The 16,968-nt window shown below is 36.1% G+C and overlaps 1 protein-coding gene across 5 annotated transcripts in view; it reads left to right on the forward strand.

Moving 5' to 3' along the window:
• The first annotated feature begins 2,793 nt into the window (after nt 1-2,793).
• The window catches only part of lad1 (ladinin), a 32,344-nt gene continuing 18,169 nt past the window's right edge, over nt 2,794-16,968 (forward strand). For 2 of the 5 annotated variants that reach the window (XM_069190234.1, XM_069190235.1), the window contains exons 1-7: nt 5,591-5,656; nt 8,572-8,703; nt 11,268-11,532; nt 12,320-12,396; nt 13,431-13,596; nt 14,325-14,441; nt 16,736-16,776. In XM_069190234.1, the coding sequence (XP_069046335.1) occupies nt 5,610-5,656; nt 8,572-8,703; nt 11,268-11,532; nt 12,320-12,396; nt 13,431-13,596; nt 14,325-14,441; nt 16,736-16,776 (845 nt within the window). In that variant the 5' untranslated portion in view covers nt 5,591-5,609. Of the gene's footprint in view, nt 2,978-2,997; nt 3,229-5,590; nt 5,657-8,571; nt 8,704-11,267; nt 11,533-12,319; nt 12,397-13,430; nt 13,597-14,324; nt 14,442-16,735; nt 16,777-16,968 lie in introns of those variants that run through there. The other 3 variants (XM_069190236.1, XM_015342085.2, XM_015342088.2) reach the window with 3 other exon arrangements.

A 16,968-nucleotide genomic window follows, 5' to 3' on the forward strand; every position in this document is an offset into this window, starting at 1 on the left:
CGGCAAAGATTAAAGATTAATATAATGCGTATATTACGTATTACAATTGACTATATAAAATATTTGTATTTGTATTATACAATTGTAGAGCAATGGGAGGATTTTCTGGGTGGGGATTAACCTTTTTCTACCTTTGTCACAAACATGCACTGTTGTTCTGTTTTTGAACAGATTTTTATAAACACATCTTCATCTTCCTGTTGATATTTCTGTTGGCATAGTGGTGTGACAGTGAACACTGCTGCCTCTTTGGTTTGATTCTGGACTGCGGCACCTTTTCTTTTGAAGTCCTCCCTATGTGCATGTGGGGTTTCTTCAGGTGCTCCATTTTCCTTCCATAGTCCAAAGTAATGCTGTCCACAATAATTGGTATCTCTAATTTGTCACTGTGTACATGTGTTTGTGCTCTGTTTGTGCAGTGGACTATCTTTCCATTCAGCAGGTAATACTGTCTTGTGCTCTGGGTGTGTATGTGTATCTGGGTGTGTATGTGTATCAGTATGAAGAGAATATGGATTACAGATATTGGGATAAATTCCTTCACATGCACAAACATACCATTGCCAGCACAGACTAGAACTTTCTAATACACTCTCCTCTGTTTGGAACATGCTTCTAGAAAGGTGTCTCAGTTTCTTTTCAATGTTTGTTTGGTAATTTAAATGAACTATTAAAGAATACCTTGTGCAAATATAATACAGGCATGAAAACCACATTTTAGAAAGTCCATAGCCAATGTGTTCTTTTCTATACTAGCACTGGGATTAGATTTCAGTCTTCAGGAAAACTCACATTAATTAATTAGTATTAAAGACTAGATATTCTTATACAACTACATCATCTGCCCTCTACATCACCTGGAGCTTCACTTGCCTAATGAGAGGCAGACTCTGGGAAGAGGGCATTGTACTAATCATCTCTTGAGCGTACCCACCCCTCGAACTGTCCCTTTGGCTTATTAGCTCTTTACAGCTTAGTTTATGCTTCTTTCCTTCCTTTTATCTGTCTTTCACTGCCTGTTAACCTGAAATGGTGCATTATCCAGGTCTGCTGTTGCCAGCAGTGATGCACCAATCATGTACACCAAGAATTATTAAACTTCCAAGGTCACTTACATAGTCTTCTTCCCCAGAGCATGTCACAGACAGAAAAAGGCATGGTCTGCTGTGACTTTACAGTCCTCAGGAAGTCGGGTACTCCCATTAAGTTGTACAGCCTGTGTTACTCTTATGGAGTGCATCATTCTCTAATATTCTTACTATTTTATTTAAACAAATTAACTATTATAATTAAGTGACTTTTTATGCACATATAATATTAGATAGCGGTATATTTTAGAACTAACCTGTAAAAATGAGGGCAATAGGAATGTTGCTTCCTTTTACACAATATAGTGTATGTTAGACACCACACATGAAGAAACCGTTCTATTAACTCATTAATCTGTGAAACCTAAACCTTTATGACAGTGTACTAAGAGGTATACAGTAAATATGCCAACAGGCATTAAACCATTAAAACCTGGTATTGCTCCCATTCAAACCAATTACTGTGCTAGCATTTTCTTCAATAAATCACAAAATAATAAAATAATTTTACAAATATAATAGAATATGGGCACACTATGTAACATAATTAGGCTGTTTTTTTTATCTGCAGGGAAATTTCAGATAGCTTTGCATATTTGCTTATCTTTTTCATTCTGGGCATCCCTTTGCAGGTGTCCTACAACTGAAAGATGTAGATAGTTCACCCAGGAGGAACTATCTACACCTTTCAAACTGCACTGGGCAAAGTCCTGTGTGGTTCACAGTAAAGGTGTGGCTCTTCAGTACAGCAAACACAGAATGATTCATATGGGTTGTAAGGATAGGCAGATAATAATATCTCAAAGGGAATTGATATTTTTTTTGGTGTATCAAGCTCTTATGTCACAAAACTTTTGTCAATAGTACTGCAGTATTAGTTCAAAATGTGTATTTAAATTCTGATCTTTACTTGGATTGCAGTCATGAGAGAGAGAATATTTATTATCCCTGAGTGGGAAATGTGTTTTGTTATATACATTTCAATAATTAAAGTCCCTTAACATCTATTGCTTAGTTTAATTATTTTAGTGAATTTTAGCATTCTTTTTTCAATATCTTAGGAAATGTGATGACATTTAAATGTTACATTATACAGTAGATGTAACGAAAAGGGCTACATATACACAACTGTATACTGTATAGTGTTAATTCTAATGAAATAAAAACAGATATGAAAAGAATATATTATAAAATGTAATTCCCTAAAACGCAATAAATTATTTTTAAGTTATAGGAAATTTAAGTTATAAATTCATATTAATATCAAAATACTATACAGTACATACACTATCATTCAATTCTTTTGAATTAAATACTTGTTTGGATGTATTTGGATTATCTTGCAACAATCTAAATGTAACAAAATACATGTGTGTACTTTTTCTTAAATTATACATGTATACTTGGAATTATTATAAAGCTGTCACAAATCACCTTTCCTTTTGTTTTAAAAACAATATGCCTTTAAAAAAATCGTAAAGCTATAAATTTATGGATTACAAGCTACGGTCATCCACAGGCAGTAATAGAATAAATACAAGCTGATGTCTTAAATTTCATTCGTTTTGCTTAGAAATCCAGTTCATATTTATTTCTACTCATGTGTAAAATACTTCACATTATAATACTACAGGTTATTGTTCCCAGCTCAGGGGTATTCAGGCGTATACTTCTGCTTTGCCTTCAGGTACGACGTTATTATACAGTATGTCCTGAAACTCCATTGCTGCACTGTACAAATACATGCGGAAAAAAACTATGTCAGACCAAAAGAGAAACAAAGACGATGCGAAGCGCAAAACAAAACATCACTTTTTAAGGTAGAACCTTTTTCTGAAGATCATCCGCCTACTTAAGCGCAAAGTGCATTTGGAACGTCCTGCTAACAGGTAAATTACATCTCGAAACAATGATATCAGAAGTCATGTGATCTTTCAGCAGCGCGGGGTAAAGGTGGATGTACTGTAGTACCAGTGCATTACGGTGGATTACAGAAATCTGAAGTTCCTGCCGGAGTCTAACAGTGTCTGATAGATCCCCCTTTTGTTCAGTACTGATTTGGGACTGTAAGAAGTCGCAGCGAGAGACAATCGAAATGTCTTTAAGCCGAAAGAATTGGTCAGCTCTTTCCAGGTAAGTTGTGAGTACGCTTTTCTCTTGTTAATTGTTCAAGCACCTTGCTTTGTAAACTCGGTACAGCACCAGATACATGAGATAACATTTTTACAATCTGTGTCTGCTCCATCGTATTGTAATCTATAGATTGTATGTAAATATAATTTCTGTCTATATGAATACACACAGTTCTCTGATGTCTTTTTCATTACAAGGGGGTAAGGATAAAACCATGTATATTATATAATGTAGCTGTATTACAGTTATCTAAATACAGTATGTGTTAAAATCTGTCGATGACCTAGAAAATGGGTGCATACCTATACTACTTTGGATAGTTTGCTACTTGGTTGTTGCGGGTGAACTGTTAAGGTTTCCGGAGTCTTTATCACAAATGCTCTATCGAGTTGGCAGTTATCAGTGTTTATATTGTGTTTGCTAATGTTTTAGTCAGCAACACACCCACTCTTTTCTGTAGTTTAAGGGAAAAATACAAAATGTGCTTGGAGAAGTTCAACTACTAACTACTGTACATGCTGTACAGTACCTGCGATGAAAGTGTAGCTACAGTATCTCTGACCACAGATATTTTTATATACAGTAATAATCAGTTTGCACAATTGAGTGTGTGCATGTACAGTATAAGGGTTTAAGAAATTAACATAGACATTTCTACAAGATAGGAACTCTCTATAAATGCATGGATTAAATTAAAATAAGTAATTTTGCAAATCGCTAGTTTGGAGATGAATGATTGAGTGGACTCTGTATCCATTCGTTAGCACATCAGAAGCCAGCTTTTAGTTTTTGTCTTGTCTTGAACATCTTCATACCAGGTGGGGCTTGTTGGAAGACTCATACCTTAATAATAAAACTCAATGAACAAGTGCATAGTTGAGAACTGAAAACAGTTGTATTGTAGTAAGACCATAAGTACTATTATTCTTTTTCATCTTTCAGAGCTAAATATTTTCATACCTCACATCAATATTTTCCAGTCCTAGTTTGCCATGCTTTTTATGGGTGTTGTTTAAAATTACTTCTTAATTAGGTTAAGCTATTGAAACCTTAATTTAAACAATTGTTTGATATTAACTGCTTTCTTAGGTATAAGAAATCAATTATGTTTATTACATTCACAAGATGTGGCAAATTAGTTTTCTCTTCAACTTGGTTTAAAATTGCTGATTTAACAGAATTTTCTCAACAGCTCCTAACTGGTTATCAGTCAGTAATCTTCAGACACAGGTGGGAAAGGTAGTGTGTCAAACACTCCAATAATAACAGCTGATCCTTGTGGATCTACAGTACATGCACCAAAGTGTAAAATAGCCATTTCAGCAGCATGGGAGCTGCTGCTCAGTCTGCTAACTGTTGAAACCCATGCTAGCATAGGGAACAACAGACATTGCAGCAATTACCTCACACTAACACTTTCTCAATCTATCTCCCTAACTGCCTTAACATAACCTCTATCCCCAACCTTAACTGTAACCCATAACCTTCACATAAAGCAGTCACTGAAATAGCAGACATTTCTTACCAAAACATTGGGAACGAGATATAATGCATAATGTATTTGCATTTCTTCAGATTAGATGCAAATAATACCAATAAACATTGCTTCAAAATGACTATTTTTATCCTTTAGAATAGATGCATGTACATGGATTGGGTAATAATGAGCATTCTTAGTAATAGTTATAGAACTATTGGTTAAATTCCATCTGGCGATTTAAGCCTAGACGATAATCCGAAATGAGGAATTTGATGCTTACAGTATATGACCTTACTGTTTAATTCATGTACAGTACTTTACAGTAATAACAATAGTGATAGGGTTCCAAGATGTGCAAGATCCTTTGAGCGTGCTTTGTGTTTATGCTATTCTTTAATTAGCTGCATTAAAATATTGGTCTACATGCAAGCGAATATATTTGTAGAACACTATAATTTTCTTTGTTAGTTTATGTTCTGCTTAGATTTCTAAATAAATCTAACAGTTGCTTGATTAAAAAAGTTTAAGTTAAAAATATATATAATTTATTTTCTCCCCCTTTCCTATTTTTAAATAGTCCTGCTTTGGATACAATAAAGACATTTTTCAAAAAAAACTTAACTAACATTAAGAAACCCTACAGTTTAGGATTCTGGGATTAATTTATGCTATACATATCTATAAACATGGAAGCACTTGCATTGAGTTATAAGTGTGATGTCAGGTGACAGACCAATCTGACAGACCAATAAGTTAAATATTTGGAAACAGAAAACTAATAAACCTAAAAAAAATATTTGCATAACAGTTGAGAGACGAGTTTTTAGATCTCACCACATGATAAAAAACGCCCTTAGACAACAGGAAAACTATCTGATAGAGGGTGTATTTCTCACTTACTCTCAGACATGAAGCTGGGAAGGAAAACAACCCAGAGTGAGATTACAGAGACACAGTGAGTTAATTAAATGATTGAAAAATGGCAAAAAAATGTATTTCCTTCATGTGTCTTTATCATTGTTACCATGCTACCAGACATAATCTTTTTTTTTTAGTTTCTATACTATAATTTCCTTGTGTATGCACTGAATGCACTGTCTACTAAGACAACAATTATGAGCTGAGTTTGAGGTCAGGGGATGATTTTAGATCAAATTCAAGATTTAAGTTAAATCTGAGGCTGGGGCAACCTCTTGGCAGATAATGTTTAATGCAGACAAGTGCAGAGCATGGCATGTACTTTAAGTACAAAATGGCAAACACTGAGATAGGAGAAGATATTAATGATGTGTCAAATTATGTTGACGCATCACTTACATTTTCTAGACAGTGTGGGAGAGCAATTAAATAGGACATCAAAATGTTAGGATTTTTAATTGAAATTGCTGTTACAGTATGTTATGTTACATTATGTTACAGTTTGATAAAGTTGTATAACGCATATCAACCTTAGGGACAATATGTTCACCGCATTATAGAAAAGATATTGCTGTTCTGAATCAGTCCAAAGAAGACCAACCAGATATATTCTGAGGCTAAGGGAAATGTCCTAAATTGACAAGCTGAAGAAACTGAATCTTTTAAGCCTAAAACGTTTAAGTCTATAAAAAAGAGTATAGAGGGACCTCACAGAAGTTTTTAAAACTCCCAAGTGCATTCACTAAGTCGACCCAGCAGAATTCTTCAGGAAAAAGAGTGAAACAGGAAGCAGAAGACATAAGTGGAGCATTGTGGCAAGTGCATTTTAAACCAAAAACAATATGCACTTCTTTACCCCATGGGTTGTGAGAATATGGAACAAACCACACAGCCATGATGTTGAATAGACTTGCTTCTTTCAAGAAAAGGCTGGATGGGATTCTCAGATCAATTAGCTACTAAATACTTATTGTGCTAAATGGGCTGAATGGCCTCGTTAAAAACCTTTCTTATGTTCTTATGAGCTACTGTATACAATTTTCATTTTCATGCCTGATGTATAAAATACATTTGCAGGCATGGAAAGCAGACACGTAAACAGCCACAAAACCTTAGAAAGAATATCTGTTTGTTTTGGAACCACCCACAGAACTGAAACAATATGGTGGAGGTGCCACCCTTTTACTTCCGCAAATCTGATTTAAAGGATCACAGTCAATTCATGATGAAGAATATACATACAGTATAGAGTCAAATCCTGGGAAGTGGAATAACTTGGATACTAGCATTACATAAAACCAGAAATAAGGTTACTATTTGACGCATTTAATGCAGCTTTTGTGGTTGGGAGTACCTGCTTAATCTAAGGGGCTTATACAGTATTTTCTTGAATGATGTTCTCTTCAACAACATGACTGGGTATCTTGCTCCAGACTCCCACAAATCATTGTAAAAAGTAAATGAGTTTTTCTTCTGAGATTTTAGGTGAGTAAAGCTCAGACAAGCTAAGTGAGAGTTCATATCGGTTGATTGGCTAGACCAAGGGGTGATGCCCAGCCTCTCTATTCTTTGTGATATTGCATAGATGGTGTGTTCTGGTTATGGGAACACATACAGTAAGCATATAAAGAGAAATAGGCCTCTGAAAATATATATATAACTTAAATTTCTTATGAACTATTACAATACATTTGATTATAGCTCTAACTATGGCTGTATAGTGTTAAAATTTATATCCTATGTCACAGGTCTGTAGTACAGCAATAGTATTTTCTGGTTTTCATTAAAGCGGAGCAAGTAATGACATAATGGATTAATCAGTTACTTAATTAGAACACTCATGAAAATCCAGGAGGGCGGGAGCGGTGGCTCTGTGGCTAAGGATCTGCGCCTATGGCTTGAGTGTTGCCAATTCAAATCCCCCAATCGGCAGAGGAACCCTACTCCGTTGGGCCCCTTAGCAAGGCCCTTAACCTCAACTGCTCCAGGGTTGCCGCATAAATGGCTGACCCTGCGCTCTGACGCCAAGCTTCTCTCCCTGTCTGTGTGTCTCATGGAGAGCAAGTTGGGGTATGCGAAAAAGACAAATTCCTAATACAAGAAATTGTATGTGGCTAATAAAGTGATCTTATCTTATCATTATGCAAAGAAAACAAAGTAAAGGAACACCCACATAGTGCAACCTAGATAAAACTACTTAAGCACATTTCATCTATTGTTTTTTCATCTACATTACTGTCAACTTGATGACTTAAAATGTAAGCGGTTACAACAGAAGATTTTAAAAATCATGATACCTAAGGACCGGTGCTTACAGTGATATTGTTTGACATTTTAATGTTTTCTTGGAAGATTCAAAATATTGTGCATTTACCAAATATTTTAATGATTATGCAGTCAAAATGAGTAATAATATGTGACTAAGGAATGCTTACCAAACTGTTTTCTGATGTTTCTTATATTCATCAGGCTGGAATGGAATTAATTCTGAATGTTCTTAAACAAACAATTAAATTATACATAATAGGTAGACAACTCCAGTTAACTAATGCCTGGTTCCTTAATCAGATTAATAAATCCTTAATTAATTAAAGGTTTTAGTTTTGACTAATCCTTTCAATTTCTTCAGGTAACCACCTGACTAATTGGAAGAAAACACAACTGATTTGACTTATTGTTTACTTCATTAGTTTTACTTTCAGTCTGAGATGAAAGAGAAAGAATCAAATTTATCACTCGATAATCAGAGTTGCATCCTCCTGCTACAAAGCTTTCAGAAAGATCAACAGGTAAAACCTGATTGAGCAAGAGCCTTTTTTTATTCACTTTGACAGCTCCACACTTTTTCTATCATGTAATGATATGTAATATGTAATGAGTATGCTATAAGAAGCACTTCTAATCCATGAAAAGTGGGCAAATACCCAACCCTATTTTTTTTCCATCTTCCAGTCTGACACGCCAGTGGACTGTGGAGGATGAGGAAGAGATTGAGCGTGAGCGACGGAGAAGAAACCGAAGCTGCACTTCTGTGTCAGAGTCACCTGATGCCACCCCAGAAGACACAGCCCTGAGACCAAGCAGGTGTGGCTGGTTCAGTAAGAAACCTTTTCTTAGATCAGTAAAGTGTGTCTTCATTGCTAGAAAGCTGTCATCTCCTTAAATTCTGACTTGGTCAAATTACTTAAAATGTGGTCAATTACAAAAAACAAAAATCAGGAAGAATGCACATATGAAGCCTCTTGAGGGCCAAAACTCTGATTCCTGTGTAAACCTTGGGTCTTATAAACACAAGTACAGTATTCAGCCTGCTCTGTTGGAGCTATTGCAGTAAAAGCTCTTGAAATTGAGTAATAGAAATTAATGAATTCATTGCATACAGATATTACTGTACAATTAAATGTGTCATCAAAGCATGGTATAAAAAATATTTCTAAGAGCACTTTTCTGTATGTAGTAGTTGGGTTCCCTAGTTATTTAAATTTTATGTGTTTAAATAATTACTCATAATTTCCAGTGGGATCTTACCAGGTGTGCACATTTTGGGAAACATAAAAAACACTCTTCACAGAACCAAAAGAAATAAGCAAACAACCACAGTTGGGTGTTCTTCTCTACTGTGTAGTGCCAGCAATATTCCCTTCTACAGGCTTTTTAATGAAGAGAATGTTAAAAGAATTATAATGGCTCAGTGGCTCTGACAAACATTATGTGGCATGTTATGCCTATTTTACTAGCTGTTATCATTGAATGCTGGTCTAAGTTGTTGTTGTACTAAAGAGTGCTAATTTTCATTCCTATTCTGGGCTGTAATTGCTTTCAGTTTGTTTACTTATATTAATGTGGTCCTGAGTCCTGATTCTGGAGCGTCCATATATTTTATTGCTTGCATTAAGATGAATTCTTAAATACCTGACTAAATGCCTTTGCATATGAGACTATAAAAACAGTTTCCACACTAGGTCCTTTGATCTATCTTGCTCATGGAAAGGGTGCCATGGACTCATACAAGCTATACAATCTGACACCTAGAACCTTTTTCCATTTAAAGATAATCAAGAGAAATTATCTTAAAATTGTGAAATTTTAATACTGTGTACAGTTTTTGTCATTATGTTATAAAAACAAGGTTTTTCCCTTTGCACTCTAGAGGCGGTATAAAGGAAAGCAGACAGACTAATTTATTCTCTGGAAGAAATGCTCAGATTAATGGAACTGAATCTTTCTGGGATTCAGACTTTTGACAGGAAGTGACTATATCAACTTGAGGGACTTCTTTAAGATTAGCAGCAACACAAGGACCCCAGAAGAAGAGTGCACATTAGGTTTCAGAACTTTCCAACACTAGGTTCTTGGAAGCATAGAATAATCCTGGACCAATAAAATAGGCCAGGTCTTAGAGATCAAAATATAGTTTATAGTTGTTAAACTTGAGCTCTGTGCGAGTAATTTCACTGTTCTAGCCACTTAGAATTAAATCTGTTTTCGGCTCTGAAAGAGGTTCTTTAGGAGCAGGATTGAAAACAACAGTTGTAATGAATATGCTTAATCTACAGTGAAAAGATTTTGAAAGCAGGTCCTTTCTTTCTCCACACGTTTGCCTTTTAGTTGCTTTGAAAAAGGTTCATCTTGTCTGTACATAAAACTTTGTTCCAGAACTATTGTGGCTCATCTTTGCCCATGAGAGGTTTGTATCTTGCATTGCAGTCCTTGTAATTCTCCTCTTGAATTTATTCCTTTGAATTTTGAATTTATTTTGAACTATTGATTATAAAGATTTATAAAGTTATTCACAGCTCTAGTGACTTTTCCTCAGCTGCTGTCTTCTTCCTTCCTTGGAAGACCTGCTCTTTTCCAATTGCTTAGAACTCCAGTAGTTTCTTTCTTTTCAAGATATTCCATATTTTTGATTGTGTGATTCCCAATCTCATTGGTTCTAATAGGTTTTCCTTTGCTCTTGTCTTCACCAAAACTTGCTTTTCCAACATAGACAACTCTCTGGTCTACATTTTGGCTAATGTTTTCTAATTCAAGAGGCAGACCCAAAAAGTAAACTGGAAAGGCTGGAACCAAGGTAACACATTCAGAGCTCTTTTATGTTGCCACAATTAATGCAGCATGGAATGCTTGAGTAATTAGAAACACCTGTCAGCTATTTGTCCCAATACTTGCACTTAGCTGAAATAGGGGCATTGATGCAACAAATAACATTGTTAAAACATGGCTAAACATTTGTACAAGATAATACACAGAAACAAAAGATTCTTATTTTCTTCTTTTGCCTCCAAGAAACATTTTTGTTTCAGAAATACAAACTTCATTAGTCCTCCTACAGTATCTATTTTCTAACTGCTTTTTCTAGTTCTGGGTTGTAAGAGATCCAGAATTTATCTCAACAAGCAACGGGCGCAAGGCAGGGTATACTCTGGAAAGAATGCCAGTCCAATACAAGCACACACATGGACACACTCATACCTAGAGCCGATTTTCCAAGAAGCCACAAATTTCATTAGTATATAGTAAACTTTAGCAAAAATGAAAAATTTCACAACACTGTCCCAATGCTTTCGCTTTTCACTGCATATAAAGTGTGTGTATGTTTATCTATGTTTCTTTGTTGTTTGTGTAATTTGATGCTGTTCTTGCAGTTCTGAGGACAACCCTGAACCAGAAGATCTTCAGGCCCACCTGGAGTTTTTAGAGATGCTAAAGGCACGAGATGAGAAGAGGAAGAGGAGACACGTGGAGACACTGAGGCAGCAACGAGAGGAGGAGGGGCAGGAAGCTGAGTTCAAGGCAGAAGATGACAGTCTTGAAGGAAGACGAGAGCCCAAGGCTGAGACACCAAGGAGCCCCAACAGCAAAGATAATAATGACCTGAGGAGCAACTCTGTGTCAGTCAAAAAGAATGTAGTAAGTATGTTATAATGCAGTTAATCTTCCCATTTTTAGAGGGGGCCTCTAGAGTCCTTTGAGGTTAAATTATTATTTATCATTATTATAATTCAGTAGAACAAGACAGCACAAAAATCACAATCTACAACAAAAATTACAGAAGTAGACCCATAATGTAAATAATTACATTTGTGCTGTTACACTGGAAAAAAAAACCATTTGAAATGCTCAAAGGTCATTAAAACATGAAAACTCATGAGGTTAAGTGCCAGCAAACTGTTCCCATTTCCTTATGGTCACATGTTACCACCTGCTGAGTTTCATTCTCTGTGAGTACATGATTGATATTATAATGAAACAGTGTTTATTAACAAAACTTGACCTTGTTGAAGACAGTGAAAGTACTGGCAAGGAAAATAAGAAGACTGGTAAAATTTAATTTGCTTTATCAAAATTAAAGACATAAAGATGTCTCACTTGGGTCAGGTCCATATGCAGTTCAAGAACACAATGACGACAATGGTTCATTATTGTAATGGCAAATCTTGAAAGAAATGTTCAATGCCTTTTCAGAAATAGCATTCTCTTTTGCTTAGCCTAGGAAAGAAAAAGTCATCTGTAATACTGCATTCTCTAGGGACTGATCAATAACTCTGATATTTAAAGTGGCTACAAATCAGATAAAGGAAAATCATATTTTAATGTAGTTATATCATCCACACCTCTTTTTAAAAAAGTCCTTTGGGGTAAAGTTGACATAGTATTTATTAAACATGAAGTTTATTATTATCAACCTTTTTTTTAGAGTGAAAATACCGAATTCCTGTATAACAAAGAAACAGAGAAAAAGACTCCAACTAAGTCACCCCGGATGTTTGTCAGGTAATTGTGAAACAGATTCATTAGATTGTTCTAATGAACTAATGAAAATATAAAATTTTTTAAATCATACCATATTTCTTCTTTGCTAATTTTTTATAGTGTATCACTTGTGTTTCTATTTTTATTAGCAATCATTTATTTAAATCTAAATAGTACTAAAAGGGTTAATTGCATATTACATTATTATATGTTTTAAAGTCTTTTAAGATAGTTCTTAAATAAAACATCCCCATGCTTATCCTTTAAATTAATGTTTAATCTTTGTCATGTTTCTCACAATGGATGACACCTTTTTAGCCATTTTTTTCATTTTACAGCAAACTATATTTTATATACACACCCAAAGAAGGCTTTACAGCCGAAACGTTGTGTTTCTTTCCTTCTCTTTTCAGCATGGAACGTTTACTTGTTCCTTTATTTAATATAGGCAGTAAAGATATACTTGTCACGGACGTCCAAAGGGACTAACCGTGGGGAGCAGGAGAGCGGAAAAAGACCCATATGCGTAGCGGCGAAACGGGAAAAAGGCCCGGGCTCATTAGTGCAAAGAGTTCAGGAATGCCGTATAGAAACCTATGCCCTCAGGGAGCGGACGTGGGGCGCCCTGGTGCTAGGCGGGTCTCAGGACATCCGAACATCAATGCTGAGCGAGGACAGAGTGCAAGACCCGGAAATATATAGCCCAAGGGAAAGAGAGGGACAGGAAGGACAGCAGACCGGAAACTAGGGACAGGACAGAGAAGGAGCGCCCTCTGGCTGCAGGGGGCGTGACAATACTCTAACATAAATTAAAAGTAATGCTTCCTCAGTACCATTTAAAAAATAATTTTATCTTGTAATAACGTGTGTAATAATTTTACAGTGCTTCTACTTTTTGTATTTTCATAATACGTCTGTATGCATCTTTCACCATAACTAATCCTACGACATTGCAAGACCATCTCAAGGGTTGCTGGCTGTATTATGTTTCATGATCACCTGTGCCTTTGAATTGTGTGTAAAGTTTTCACTGTCTATTGTTGTTATCTTTGCAGCTCTCTCTCCATTTCTTTTGATAAGAGTCCAAGTTCCCCCACTGGGAGGGGAAATGTATTCTCTCCGATGAGTCCTACCAGCCCTTCTGTACAAAACATTGCTGAAAAAGAGCTAATACACAGCCCAAGACGTTTCTGGGAAATCAGAGAGAATGGAGACAACAAGGTGAATAGAATCTTGTAACTATTAAGATACTACTCATCTCATGTTTATATTTGTTATTATGCCTCTTTATGTTATCAGTTTTTGAGCAGATGTGAATTCAAATATGTATTAGTGCAGCAATAGCACCCCCTAGCCTATTTACATTTTTACAACTCCTATCTTAACTGATTTTCATTTTAAAAAAGCATATCTTGATTTTGTTAGTACTGTACACAATTTTGCATATAATAATTACTGTAAGTGAAAAAAAGTAAAATCTTAAAACTAATTATTAAGGGAATAAAAGCAATTTAAGCACCAAAAATAAGTTTATCACCCCTTCTTAACAATAACTACAGGTCTTTACTGTTTGTTATTTAAATATACATTTTATACATGGGGTATATTATGAAAATTTTGTAGAAAAACAAGTCTGTGATCCAACTAATCTCCCGTTCTTTGGGATATGTATAAATGTAGGCAATTAGCACACAACTAACTCCACCTCCAACACGAGTGTGGCAGCCCTAAGGCTTGTTATATAGGAGTTTCTAACAGACTTGGCCACATAGCCAGGTGGCCACATCCAAGCCTGTACATATCTGTAAAAGCTCTTTTTATTTGTCTCACCTTCATTACTTGGGGATTGTCTGTTACTCCTTGAATGAGGAATTAGGAGAATTTAAGCATTTACACTAGATTTTGTGCAGTATGGAAACTATTTAGACTTAATTTTTTTATACTTCTAGGTTCTGAATAGCAGAGAGGTCGGATATGAGTTAGGTTCTGAAGATGTTAGAAGGAAGTCCAAGGGCCCTGAGGAGACTGCTTTCATGAGACATCATCCCAGAGCAGCTTCCTTCAGGGTAAAACACTTGTCATATTTTAGATTTCTTGAGTATAGTATTTTCATGTCTTTATTATCCTCCTTTGTGAGAGTAATAATTTTAGTATTAATTGTTGTTAGTTACTTGTTAGTAACTTGTTTTTGATTGTTGTTAGTTAACCTTCAGAGCTGTTCAAAATACTTTAAAATTAATCCATTATTATAAGGAATAGCTGGTTAAAGCAGTTTGGTTTTGTATTACGGATTGCCTGGAAGGATTCCTTTTAAAACTTTTCAAGCACCAATAAATCCATACCTCAGAACACCTTAATATACCTTCAGTCTCAATCTTTGGCTTTGGAGGTTGTTAAATTGTAGCAGACTGTCTATTGTGTCAATTTGTACTTGATCCGTATCAGTACTTGGCAGAGCCAGGGTTTATTTAATAACTCAATATTACTATTGATTACAGCCATTTATATTAAAGATGCTCCCAAGTTACTCAAATAGAAATGTATACAGTATGTTGAGTCCTAGAGTGCAGAAGGCACTTATTTGAATCTGATCTACTTCAGTGGTACTGCTTTATTCAGTAGCAGCTCATAGTTTGCCATTTAATGCCAGTATTTGGTGTTCCCAAGTTGCCTTATGTAGACATGCAATAGCAATACCTGTAGTTTTTCAGGCTGCTTTCAGCTGGCAGTATTAACAATAGCAGTGTTACTAACTCCTGAGCTTGAGATTAGTACTGTGATGAGAGACCTGCAAGGAAAACCAGGCTGTGGTGTTGGTGAACTAATGAGTGTTGCTCTTCTCTTTGAACCAGAAAGTAAAGACCACAGACACAGAACCATAACAGGGATACTCTGTAGCAAGTGCAGTACTTTGGGTGAGACATTCAAGCAAACTCTTGATCATTAAAAATCTCATCAAAGTGCTAATAAAATTTGGGTTTAGTCTTTATTTAGTCTTCCACTATGGGCTTGGACATAATTAGTTCAATTTGTGGAGTAATTTCTCACACATCTACAGTGTACCTCATCTTTACGTGGTTGGGGTGCTGGCACATAATGCAGGAGGGTACTGCACTTTAGTTGTGGATGAAGTGGGACACTTTCTATATGTAAAACATTCTGGGATCCTTTAGGAAAAATAGAATGTATAAATATAAACGCATACAGTAATGGGTAACTGACTCATTGCACTGATATATACTGATGGCAAAAAGTAATGCAATACTTTCTGGAATGAGAATACTATAGTTATAGCTTATGTACTTTCACAAAAAGTTTTCAATTTGTTTTAAGCCCTCTGACCAGCAATACAAGTTATACAACTGTATAACAATACAACTGAGGCGTTGCAACTTGCCAATCACATGAAAGCTTGTTAAGTGCACTTTTACCCAACCAGGTCCAGGTGGAACAATGCCTGATCAGGTCACCTTTAAAAAGGCCTTAATTCAAAGCTTAGGTCACTGCAAAAAAGTCCACACTTAGTCAGTTTTCTGTGCATTGCATAATGCCTCAAATGTCATCAGAAGGAAGGTAGAGGGCCATTGGCATGCTGCAGGTAGGTGTGTCTTGTGCCAGCGTTGCCAGACACTATGGAGTAAGCCACTCCACTGTGTCCCAACTGCAGAGAAGGATGCAGCAGACTGGCAGGACAGATGACCGTCCAAGATCTGGTCGCCCTTGAGTGACCACACCAGTGCAGGACCGACACATCAGACTAGTCCACCTGAGTGATCATTTCAGATCTGCCACCCGCACTGCTGCTCAAAATTGCCGGCAGACACAATGCCCGCATCAGTGACAGGACAGTGAGGCTCCATGCTGCTGGCCTTAGAGCAAAGTCAGAGGCCCTCTGCTCACACCTCTTAGACATCGCACCCAACTGGTTTGGGCCAGACAGAGGCGTCGATGGACTTGTCAGCAGTGGCATCAGGTCCTAATTCACGGATGAGTCACTCTTCAGCTTGTTACACGTAGATGGGAGGGCCAGAGTGTGGAGGAGGTGCAGTTGCGTTTCTTTTTTCCAGCAGTATATATACAGTATACTCTTCCAATGACACTAATTGGTGTCAGAGTCCAGGCAGGATCTGGATGACCTGACAAGTATATAGAAGATATGTGTACATCACTGGTTTTATCTCTTGTTCCCTGCTTGGTATAAAGGCTGTAGTAGTGCTTCAAGTTTATACGGAATTGATTATTCCAAATTTGGGACAGTAAAACAAATGTAAAACTGTAACAAAGAAAAAAATATTTATTTAATATAAATTAAATAAGTTAACTCTGGGAACTTAACTGAAAAATCTTTTCAATCTGACAGGTCATAAGTAAGACAAAAGAGTCTGTTCCTATAATAAGAAGGTAAGATTGTTTTTTATTGTTTTTGTCATTTTTATCCTTATTGATCTTGAACAATGACTGGCTGAGCACAGCAAGTAGTTTTATTTTTGTGGATTGGTATTCTAAGGTTAATCGACATTTGTTGTAATGGCATGAAACACAGTTCCCATATTTTATAACCTCTGCTCTATTCTGTACACTGTTAATGGTCTT

Source organism: Lepisosteus oculatus, chromosome 5 (genome assembly GCF_040954835.1).
Source record: "Lepisosteus oculatus isolate fLepOcu1 chromosome 5, fLepOcu1.hap2, whole genome shotgun sequence".
Lineage (NCBI taxonomy): Eukaryota > Metazoa > Chordata > Actinopteri > Semionotiformes > Lepisosteidae > Lepisosteus > Lepisosteus oculatus.